We start from the raw sequence: 12,451 nt of genomic DNA on the forward strand, positions 1-12,451 counted from the left end.
GACATATTCACATCTGTTACATCAATAAAAAAACACCAGCACACTTCAGTTCTTACATATACATTGTTACTGACAACTCACGTACAGTACCTCACATCCACCTCTCAGCTCAACGACGCCAAAAACGACGCCAGACACAGTCAGAGGAGTCGCTAGATGCGAGAGGTAATTAATCAGGTTTCCCCATTAACCATTTAATACATTGCCTTCACTACATTGACATTGATTTTGACTACATCAACACGAATACACATTACTGCTTACATAGATTACGTACATATTACTGCTCCTTCAAGTACCTCACTTCCAACTTTCTACACTTCTCAGCTCAACGGCTGGAAAAAGTACGGCTGGCAAAGACACAGAGACTGTCATTGGAAACGGCAGAGACCACAGGTAACTGTTCTCCCATTAACCATTTAATGATATTTACTAAATCAACACAATAACACAAACATACATTACTTTTTACATAGATTACGTATACTATATATCATACTGTTCATACAAGTACCTCGCATCACACCGTCTTCACTTTTCAGCTCAACGGTTGCAGAAACAACGCGAGGCAGCAAGACACAAACGCTCATTGGAAACTGCAGACGCCAGAGGTGACTATACTTTCCCATTGACTCTGTTATACATTGCCTTCAATACACTGACATCTTCACATTTATTACCTCTATACAAATACAACAACACCACACATTACTTCTTACACAGATTACATTTTAGCCGGGGATCCAGTCCCTCAAAATGGGAGAGGACCTGTGATGTTCTGCCGCACTTTTTATTTCCGTTTTATCTATTAGTTTGGTCATTAAGGTCCACAGAATGAGAGGCCTGCTCTGCCGGAAACATCGCGAAAAAAGGTTATGGCCATTTGTATATTCACTGTCCCATTGACTCCACTAGAAATATTAAAAAAATAAAATAAATCTGCTTTAAGTAGCATGCGAGGGGTCAAACTAGGGGTTCTTCATCATTCTGAATCCATTGCAAGCATTTGTTTTGCATGAAACACTTTCCTTGGGCAACATTTTGGCCACCCAAAACTGTGAAATGTGGAAAAAAAACTGATGACTCATCACTTTTCACAGATTTTGGGGGCCAATATTTTGCCCAAGGAATGTTTGACCCCTCACATGCTACTTAAAAGCAGATTTTTCATTTCTTTTTTTATATTTCTAGTGGAGTCAATGGGACAGTGAATATACAAATGGCCATAACTTTTTTGCGATGTTTCCGGCAGAGCAGGCCTCTCATTCTGTGGACCTTAATGACCAAACTAATAGATAAAACAGAAATAAAAAGTGTGGCAGAACATCACAGGTTCAACCCTATTCCTTGAGCTTTTGGGCAAGTGGATCCCCGACTGGTGCCATGGCATTGGTCCGACGGTTCTAAATTCCGAAGGTTCTATATTCCGAAAATGGGCTCCGTGTGCCCAGGGTTCATTGTTCCGACAGCCCATTGGTCCGAACATTGAATTCCATTGTTCCGAAGGTTCTTTGTTCCGAAATCACCGGGGTTTCATTGGGCCAGCGATGTCAATCGGCGCTCTCCCATGGTGCCGGTACCGCCGAAATGAGCACAAAAAAAAAGAACCTCGGCAGTCACCAATGACTGAAAGCCCTTTACCCTGTTTTAATCCATCCGATCTGATCGTGGGTATTGTGCCTTCGCCTCTGTTGCGCGGCAGTGGCGGCACGCCTCGATCAGCAGGATGCGCAAAATAAAAGAAAAAAAGATCTGTAAGTGGTCGACTCTCCTTAGCCCATAATGACCGCTATTGTGGCGATATCGCCAACGTTCCCACTGGGCACGACTCTTTATGCATATTATAGACATGGCAAGGTTCATAAGTTGACGCATTTGGAGCTGAATTATCAGTTAATATGCAGCTATTTGTTTAAAAAAGTACACAATGTGACATAGCTCTCGATCTATATGGTCCCCATTTTCTAAGGGTTTCATTTTATTTTGACAATTGCTTTGCCCAATAAAGCTCCTTTGAATACCAATACCCCCTTCTGTTTGACGTTTCTTTAAGCGTGGCTGTGGGTCGCTATAGCCTTCGGGTTTCATGCAAACTCCAAATAATGTAATGGCCCATTGACCACGCACAGTGTGTCCTTGCTAATAGCAAGTTGCTATGATTTTAAATAAAACACGTTTCTACTTTACACTGAGCTACCTTGGATCCTTTAAAAGATCTCATTATTTCACTCTTTTGAAACGCACGGCACCGTAAATTAACTTGGAACGTTTGTCCTGTAACTAGCAGCGCTTTTTCATCTTATCACATAACGTAGTCTTACCATCTGATGAGGCTGAAGTGGCCTATGGATGAAATCTAGGCCTATCGTGTCTCCATATTAGCCGGTAAAGGTGAGTTAGCAATTGTTCAGTATAGGGTTTATATGATATCATTTATATTCAATAATATATTTTATTAGCCCCTGGTTGCGAGTTTGAATCTCATAATTTAACCTCTTATTTACGTGCCCATTTATAACGCGCAGTGGATCCATCGCACTCAGGCTACTATTATAATCTATATGCTGCAGATTGAATAATCATGGTATATAAATTGACAACGTATACTTTGTCAAACCTATTATTAACCAAATCTTTTACTATACGTTTTATAGATCAGGATATAGAATGTAGGCCTACTAGAGGTTCGCGGCCCTTCGGGCCGCTCACATCTAGAGTCCACGCCCGCTTCTTTACTAAAAAACTTTTTTTTTCAAAAAAAGTTTAAAAAAAAATAATAATAATAAAAAAAAAAGAATTTTAGAAAAAAAGAAAATTAAAAAAAAAAGATTTTTTTTGGGGGGGGAACTATTGTGGCGGAACTATTGTGCCGCAGCACGTTTCCGGTCGGACATATTTGACCGCCGGACGCACTTCCAGTTAAGAACTCCGTGTGCCACGTGATCAGTCCTAGCCAATTGGAGTGCTGCATTTGGTCGTGTCTGACAAACAAATAAATACCGCTGGCTGCAGTTCTAAAATGTATGTATAGATATAATATAATGTCTATATGAATAGCATCTTCAGGGGACGCCTCGCTGCCAGCTTGGGCACAGAATTTGGAAAGCTCCTTCATACACAGACAAACGTGTGAAATGTTAATAAAATATATAGGCCTATAGGATATGCACATCCGTTTCTTGTTAGGCGGATTTGTGGACTAAATCTGCAGCATATAGATTATAATAGTAGCCTGAGTTGGAAACATGCACGCATAGATAAAAACTAGTGTATTTTGCATTATCTTGCAATAGGCCCTGTGACTTGAGCAGAGAGAAATACCATACATACCATCCGCTGGCTCCCTCTCTGCGCCGTAAAGCGTCTCCATTTGGACATGATTTGGCACAGAGAGCAAGAGAGAGAGCGCGCGCACGAGCAAGGGCGAGAGACCCACACATCGGCATTATATTAGGCCTATAGCCTATATATGATATACAAGTGACTCCAGTGGCACTCCAGTGTGAGCAACTCCTGACAAATAATACACTATGTGCGATCGAGGGAGCGGTGATCAGAAATTAAATCAATGAGGGGAGGAGGCGGCCAGAATGGTCAGAAATCTAATGAGAGCGGACGGTCTGGAGGGGGATTTAACCTTTTATAAATAACTATGGATTTAACCCGCACATGGCTCTATATATTGCCTGTATTTGAGACGGATGGATTCAAGCGAATCGAAACCACCGTTTTTTTTGTGGATTTGCATTAGTTTCTTTGATTCGAAAAAGAATACGGATGTGTCTTCACACATGCCCAGACGTTGTGTATTTTCCGACAATACGTTAGAGGATTCGTTTTAATCGCAATAAAACGTGCCTGTGTGAATGCCGCCGTAAATGGGCACGTATAAATAAGAGGTTAAATTATGAGATTCAACCTCGCAACCAGGGGCTAATAAAATATATTATTGAATATTTAAATGATATCATATAAACCCTTATACTGAACAATTGCTCACTCACCTTTACCGGCTAATATGGAGACACGATAGGCCTAGATTTCATCCATAGGCCACTTCAGCCTCATCAGATGGTAAGACTACGTTATGTGATAAGATGAAAAAGCGCTGCTAGTTACAGGACAAACGTTCCAAGTTAATTTACGGTGCCGTGCGTTTCAAAAGAGTGAAATAGTGAGGAGATCTTTTAAAGGATCCAAGGTAGCTCAGTGTAAAGTAGAAACGTGTTTTATTTAAAATCATAGCAAGGACTCACTGTGCGTGGTCAATGGGCCATTACATTATTTGGTGTTTGCATGAAACCCGAAGCCTATAGCGACCCACAGCCACGCTTAAAGAAACGTCAAACAGAAGAGGGTATTCAAAGGAGCTTTACTGGGCATGAGAAAACATACATTGGTAAAGCATATGAGAACTATGTCGCATTGTCATTTTTTTAAACAAAGAGCTGCATATTAACTGATAATTCAGCTCCAAATGCGTCAACTTATGAACCTTGTCATGTCTATAATAGGCTATATATGCATAGAGTCGTGCCCAGTGGGAATGTTGGCGATATCGCCACAATAACGGTCATTATGGGCTACCACTTACAGATCTTTTTTCTTTTATTTTGCGCATCCTGCTGATCGAGGCGTGCCGCGCAACAGAGGCGAAGGCACAATACCCACGATCGGATCGGATGGATTAAAACAGGGTATAGGGCTTTCAGTCATTGGTGACTGACTGCCAAGGTTCTTTTTTTTTTCTTCTTTTTTTTTTGCTCATTTTGGCACCATGGAGAGCGCCCTTTGACATCGTTGGCCCAATGAAACCCCGTTGATTTCGGAATTGAGAACTTCGGAACAATGGGATTCTTATAGATAGATTACTTGACAAACGCAACTGTCTTTGCTTCTCAGCTGAACACCATGACAACAGTCACAACAGAATGAGTCACACATCATTGGAGTCACCCCAAAACACAGGTGACTACTTTCCATTCACGCTCTCAAGTGTCAAAATAACAGCACAACCTTCCAACAAAACCTACAGAACACTAGTAAAGACACAATTGCCATATCAATTTCCAACTGTGCACAGCCGCAGTGACCAGTGTTGGGAAAGTTACTTTAAAAAAGTAACTTATTACTTTACTAGTTACTGCTCTGAAAAAGTAACTTGTTACGTTACTAGTTACTAAATTATAAAAGTAACTAATTACTAGTTACCTTACTTTACTTTAAAAAAATATATATAATCAAAACAAAGCATTTTGAAAAAAGTCAGTTACACTTTTTTTTTTTTCTTTTTTCTTTTTTTAGCCCTGCAAGGCCCGAATTAATTTCTACTGGCCCAAAAAAATAAAATAAAAAATCAGATGGTGTTGTAGGAGTCCTAATCACAGGAAAAAAAAAAAAAAAAAAATTGTAAGGTTTTATAGCCATAAATCATAAATCATGTTCTAATTTGCATTTTGGGGATATTTTTCACAATAATAAAAATATGTACATGTTCTAGACATTCTAAGGATCACGGAAAAAAATATTACAGGCATTTTACTTATGTTTTAGCGAGGAATTCAAATAAGCTGGAATTTCAACTTCTCTGGGAGGTGTGAATGTCATTCTCTGTGGGGGGTATTTATATGCAAATATCGTGGCCAATGGCATTGTAATACTAAACAATAGGATTTAATGGTGATGTTAATGTGAAAAAAGAACAGGAAAACTAATTATAACATTTTAAAAAAATGATTTAAAAAACGTTGCCAAAAAGCAAGGGGGCTTCAATAATGACCTTATAAAGAAAAAAGACAAGTCCCTGTCATTGTAGCAATTATTATGCATAGAAATGCAGTGGAACAATAAAGCTAAAGATATGTTTAGAATTGACAGGAATATAATCATTGTAGCCTTTTTCAAACCAAGTTGTGAACTTTGTGCTGTGCACACTATTACACCTGCCCCATCCTATTTATATGCACAGTTCACACAGGAGGCAATATAATAATAATATAATATAAGAATACAGTATGCATCTTTTTTGGTATGGTATATCACTGAACTGGCCACTTGCACTTTCACACTACAGAGTACACACACACACACACACACACACACACACAGTACTGAGAACCGCCCCCGAGTTCCAAGGATTTACAAGTGACGTCACGGTCATACGCATCGTCGGCGGCCGCTAACCGGAAACAAACAACCACTACGTCCCTAACGTAGCCTTTGGGAATAATAGCTCCGCATACAGCGATCCATGATCCAGCGAAAACAACGTTTGCATCAACAGTTTGCAACAAACAATCCAATTAATTTACGTTTGCTTTTAAGCCAACATTAGCCTGAAGCTTAGCACCAGATGTTATGGAAAACATTGCGATAGTATTAGTGGGAAAGCGACCACGGATTGGTCCAGTTGTCAACTTGTCAATAAGCAAATCGACTTCTCAGTTCTCAGCAAGGCAAAGGATAAGGACCATCATTTTGTTAAAAGGACAGTCAGCTTACCGGATTGGAATAGCAGCCGCTCCATCGTAAGTAAGCCTGCATTATTTCCTGGATTGTAAAATAGATCCATATCGTGTCTTCTTTTCCGACGACCGAATCTATTAATTAATGTTGACGGCGCTGCTGCATGAGGCAGACCTACAGTAGGTCTTTCCTCAATCAGATGATCGGCTTTCATATCCCAATAGAAATGTAATAGCATTTCCAGCAGTAATGTGTGCAACTAACTTCTGAAAAGTTGACAACAACAAACAACACGTGTGTAATCATGCCGACATTCCGGCCAATCACAGAGCCTGTTGTTATATGCGTCTTAGAACGTTCCATATGATTGGCCATTACTCCTCCATTGAAACAACTACTATAATATATTGCAGCTTTTCATGCATGTTTAACGTCAGATAGACCAGATGTTCGTCTCGTCTTTGTTACGTCGTTCCGCTGCCGTTCTCAGTCTCTCCGCTGCGGAGATTGGACCACTGAAAGTAACTAGCCACTTGATACCACAGTAACTAGAACGGCGTTATTGAAATGGGAAAGGTAACGAGTTACGTTATTAGTTACCGAGGAAAGTAGTTTCATTACGTAACGCCGTTACAAGTAACGGCGTTCTTCCCAACACTGGCAGTGACACACAGCGCCACACTCAAAAACACACAAGTTCACTGCTATTAACCCCCACGCCATTGTATCCCCTGACACAAATTGCCATTTACTGTATCAACATCCTCCCTGGGTCAGCACAACATGATTTGGTCAGTCCTTTGTGCCAGTAGCCATCAGGGTACACAACCAAGTCTGACCCCCATATAGGGTGGCCATACGTCCGGATTTTGGCTGGACAGTCCGGTTTTTGACCCTGCTGTCCTCCACCCAGCTCAACCTGTGGCCGGACGCATTATTGTCCGGCTTTTGTAAATCTCCCGTTAGAATACAGGTCTGACTCTGCGCAGCCAGTGCAGTGCAACTATCAGCCAGCCTACTAGCTTACATTTGCATATCACGGTAATTCTCACGTTTCTTTGGTCTAAAACAGCTTGCAGCCAGCCTATTCATTGGTATAGAAAAATAGCAGATATACAAGCTCACGGTCACAGCGCAACACCGCACCGCAACGTGTCGCGTGCTACGTGAGGGCATTTTGTTTAGTGCTCGTTCCCAACTGTTACACTGGACGCTACAGTCGCTCCTCCCACGCTTGTTAGATGCAAACCGACGTCAAGGTTTGCCAAATACGCCGAAATGAAACGAAATTTAGCCAACAATGGAGCAAGGTCAATAAGTTAATAAAGAAGCACAGAATTGACGAGTATTATGCACTTTGCACTGCTGTGTGTAACGGTTTGATGTCAGCAAAGAGAAGCTGGGAAGGTAGGACGCAATGACATGCTTTGACTGCCTGACAGGCAATGACTCAATGTGCTGAAGGTTTTCCTCTCGTCTTCTTTCCCCCCCGTCGGATCCCTAGCCTGTTCAAAATAACTGCAGCTGCAGCAGTACCCATATATCCACAAGTCTCCCCTTCTCTTCTCCTCTCTCTGTTATATTATTTCTGATATGCCAGTCACGTGGATTCGATTTCTAATGGGACAATTTATCCCAAGAATAATTGCAAAAAAACGATTTATATACAGTGTAGGCCCATCATAAAATAACATAATTCATGAAGGGTCTTTGGGTGCATAAATAAGGGAGGTAGGCCAGTCTAAGTTTAAACCACTTAACCTATTTTGGCCTACATATCATTTTGGGGGTCCCATACAGCGCGCCCCGGAAAAGTGTCCTCCTTTCTGAGGTCTTGCTGGTGGCCACCCTACCCCCATAGGTTCTATTCTGTTCTTTGGGGTTACTGACTAGACACTTGCACACAGAACCAGTATTACAGAACCAATCCAACCCTCATTAGTGTTGACCAAGAGAGAACATTCAAAGAGAGTGTGTGTGTGTGTTTTTCTTTATTTTACCTTTCCTTCTCCTTCACCGAATCAACGGTTTTATCATGGTCCTGGATGGCTTGATTCTAGGCTTAAAATAATAATAATAATAAAGGCACTATATTAATTAATTAATATATATTAATTATTAAGGGTGCCGGAAAAAATCGATATGAATCGATTATCGGTTTCAACGCTAGCGATACGGCCGCATCGATGCGCGTTTACCCGGATCGGTCCAAATCGCGGCCGTATCGGTCGATGTATCGGTCCTAAAGTTAATAATCGGATTATCTGGATTTTAGCATTAAATAATTAACCTGCTGTGAAATTCTGAACTTACTTACTCAGTGTTTACTGTTACAAATCATTACTTCAAAAGTGAGCGCTGCTACAACACAGTCAGTGCTGCAGTGCAACTGAAAGAAAAAGCTGCCTGCTGCTCTGTCCTCTGATAGAGCTGGATTTCTGCGTACTGCAGTCACTGTCCTGCGGGAAGCCGCAGATCTACAAGCCCACAGCGTGTTGCATGTGGATGGGTTGTAAACTTATAGATCTGCTACTTCCGACGCAGCACACTGGTGCGTGTATGACGCTGGGAATTGCGCGACACACAGCGACTTGTAAACAAACCAACAACGTGGTAGTTCCATATAACACTATGGATAATTCCAGTGGAGAAACGCAACGTTTGGATGTTATAAGAATGAGACAGTAATGGATTGGATAACACTTTTCACAGTGGAACCATCAGAAGTCCCTGCACTTCGACAGCAAAGGTTATAATCACAGCATCAGCTTTTATTGCAAAGGGCGAGTATTGGTTTTCAAAGTGGGGTCCGGGGACCCCCAAGGGTCCTTGAGGGAGTTCTAGGGGGTCCTCGACGAAATGATAGGAACCAAATGGACCCTTGGGTATGTGTAACTCAGGGGAGTGTACAAATGGAACCAAATGGACCCTAATGGACCCTTGGGTATGTGTAACTTAGGGGAGTGTACAAATGGAACCAAATGGACCCTAATGGGTCCATTTGGTTCCATTTAAACTTAAGACAAGAGCCTGATCCATGTCAAACTGGGGGTCCTTGACATTGATTTCTTTTTATAACTACTGCAGTAGAGCCATAAGATAACAAGAAGACATGATGTGTGCCAGACTTCAAACGTTGCACTTACTTTATACTGCTGTTGTTACTGTTGTAAAGTGGATCTTTTTGAAATGATCTTATTGACTGAATAACAGCAGGCTCTTTTACTAGTTTTACTTGGTGATCTGATCTGTGGCATTGCTGAGGATTGATCTGATCTGTGGCATTGGTGAGGATGTAATATTTTAGTTTTTCAGTGTTATTATAGCAGCTTTGCAAAGTACAATTATTGCACTGTACTGAAGCCTGAAGGGCCAGGCCTTTTGTGTGTTTGTTTTATTTCTCCACCTGACCAACTGTAACTGCTAAAGTGACGCTCTTTGAAATGGGTGTGTGAGACAGATTTTCAAACCATGTCAGTAGGCTTTGTAGTTTACATTAATTATTTTTTGTATCTACGTGTCTGTGTCTATTTAGAATGAACACAACAATGACATGATACTAAAATGATTTGTCATCCATCTTTCTTTACAATTTTCTGTTATTCCTTGGTCTTTTATGAGATATTCATTATTTGAAGGTCAGCAATGCTACTTTATAGATTATAGCTTCTTATGTATCAGATCACACCATATCGCATCGAATCGTATCGAATCGCATAAAATTCCACAAAATCGAAATCGTATCGAAATTGCACCGAATCGAATCGTATCGAATCGTTTTGTATGTAAGATGTATCGTCTCTGAATCGAATCGGAGCCCATGTATCGGATACGTATCGAATCGCCATGTAAGGGATGGATACACACCCCTATTAATTATCCAACTATCTACACTTCTCAGTTGAACGGCTGGAAAAACGACGACAGGCAGACAGACAGCGCCGCTCATTGGAAACTGCAGAAGCCAAAGGTACTGTTTTTCCAACGACTGTAATACTCACTACAATGACATATTCACATCTGTTACATCAATAAAAAAACACCAGCACACTTCAGTTCTTACATATACATTGTTACTGAAAACTCACGTACAGTACCTCACATCCAACTATCTTCACCTCGAAACGACGCCAGACATACTCAGTGGAGTCGCTAGATGCGAGAGGTAATTAATCAGGTTTCCCCATTAACCATTTAATACATTGCCTTCACTACATTGACATTAATTTTGTATTGTATTTATTTATTTAGACGGGACAATGCATATTAATGAACACTACATGAATGCAATGTAAATACACCGGAATTAGCAAGAATGCTAAATTTCATCCGTAGTCCCCACATGAAGACAAAAACAAAACAAACAGGTTGACGAACAAACACACAGGAGGGGAAGAGAGAAAAGGCTGGAAAGAAGAAAAAGAGCAGGAGAGGAGGGGGGGGAGGGGAGGGGTAAGGACATGAGGGTGAGTCAAAAAAATCAAATATTCATCACGGTCATGAGCTCTGATTATAAGTCATAACAGGATAACCATTTGCAAAAACACTCCTTAGACAAAACATGTTCAAGCCTTGCAGGAGGGAAAGGGGACAGAGGAAATCAGAGACAGATGTTGTGTCGGGTTTATCAGTTTGACAAGGTCACACAGAACATAGAGTCTCTTGATGTATCGTGCTGTTGACTTAACACGCGTTGGAATGCGATAAGTTCGAGAAAGTTCGAGCAACAGTCAGAGAGAGTTCACCATGCCCTTGTGCGCGCCAGGCAATGAATGTGTGAGTGTGTGTAATCCACGGGCCGACGCAGCCCCCACCGTGTGAAAGTTGAGACAGCGCTGCCCGCAGGTGTTGGGGGGTCTGGGCGGGTTGGGGGGTTGGGGCGGGTGAGTTCCAGGGGACGCTCCGTGGGAAAAGCATAGCAAGCTCCCCTCTGCTCCACCGCAGCTCTCGGTTGATTGTTTGCGGGCAGGGGGTCCGAATCATATCCATTTGAAAACAGACTTTAGCTCGGGGCGGCTTGATTGTAGCCCCCCTCAAAGTCTTTCCCAGTGCGACCCGTCTCAGGGGTTAGCCATTCGTGCTGTAATTCGTGCTGTAATGAGCTCCAGCCTTCCCGACATCAGCTGAACACCCCGTCCGATCTCCGCTATCATCTCCGGCAGGCGTTGGGCATTCTGTTGAGCTCCTGCCATCTTCTTTATCTTTCGGTATACGAGCCCCGCTGCAGTTCCAAGCATTAGGGTACCCGTCACCAGGCTCCAAAATATAATTATGTCTTCCGAATCTTCGATGCTTAACGGAAACAGGCATAGTGGTTGCCATTTCCCGTAAGAATCTTTTACAAATCCCGCTGGGTAGGATGAGCCAGGACAGTGTGAGTCTCCATCATTCGATGTCTTGGTTGAGAATATGGTATCGATCGCACTCAGGCCCCAATTAATGAATTCCATCTTTGCTCCGAAGTGCAGAATAGCAGAGAGAGCGATAGCCAGGCAGGTCCCTCAGAGCAGTCACAAGGAGCAGGCAGGCAAACGCGGACAAGAGACACAAGATATAGCCGAGGGGAGGCGATAGATTATCGGAGGCCCCGCCATCTCGACTCCGAGGAGATAGAGATAACGGGGCCAGGGTAGGCCGGGGGAGAGAGAGAGAGAGAGAGAGAAAAAAGCGACTGTCTCTGTCGAAGGTCAGCGTCTTCTCAGCGTCTTTTGACTACATAAACACAAATACACATTACTGCTTACATAGATTACATACATATCATTACATTTCATGATGGTCCTGGATGGCTTGATTCTAGGCTTAAAATAATAATAATAATAAAGGCACTATATTAATGCACCACATTTCTCTCTATTCCAGACCAATCTGTAATGTCCAGCCAGCAGGTAAAGATGACTTCTCCTGGGACAGCTATCAATGTTTCTATTAAACAGGAACCAGCTGAAGTTGAAGTGGAAGACCACCAGGACCTAAGTATGTCTTT

The 12,451-nt window shown here is 42.0% G+C and overlaps 1 protein-coding gene across 1 annotated transcript in view; it reads left to right on the top strand.

The window, feature by feature from the left end:
• LOC308290945 (uncharacterized protein) overlaps positions 1-12,451 on the top strand; it is a gene marked incomplete at its 3' end in the record, with an annotated part of 32,716 nt that overhangs the window by 7,599 nt on the left and 12,666 nt on the right. Inside the window, exons 4-7 of the mRNA XM_080732860.1 lie at positions 109-165; positions 328-396; positions 543-611; positions 4,903-4,968. Coding sequence (XP_080588986.1) covers positions 109-165; positions 328-396; positions 543-611; positions 4,903-4,968 — 261 coding nt within the window. The remainder of the gene's footprint in view (positions 1-108; positions 166-327; positions 397-542; positions 612-4,902; positions 4,969-12,451) is intronic.

This window comes from Nannobrachium achirus (assembly GCF_963921795.1).
Source record: "Nannobrachium achirus genome assembly, chromosome: 9".
NCBI lineage: Eukaryota > Metazoa > Chordata > Actinopteri > Myctophiformes > Myctophidae > Nannobrachium > Nannobrachium achirus.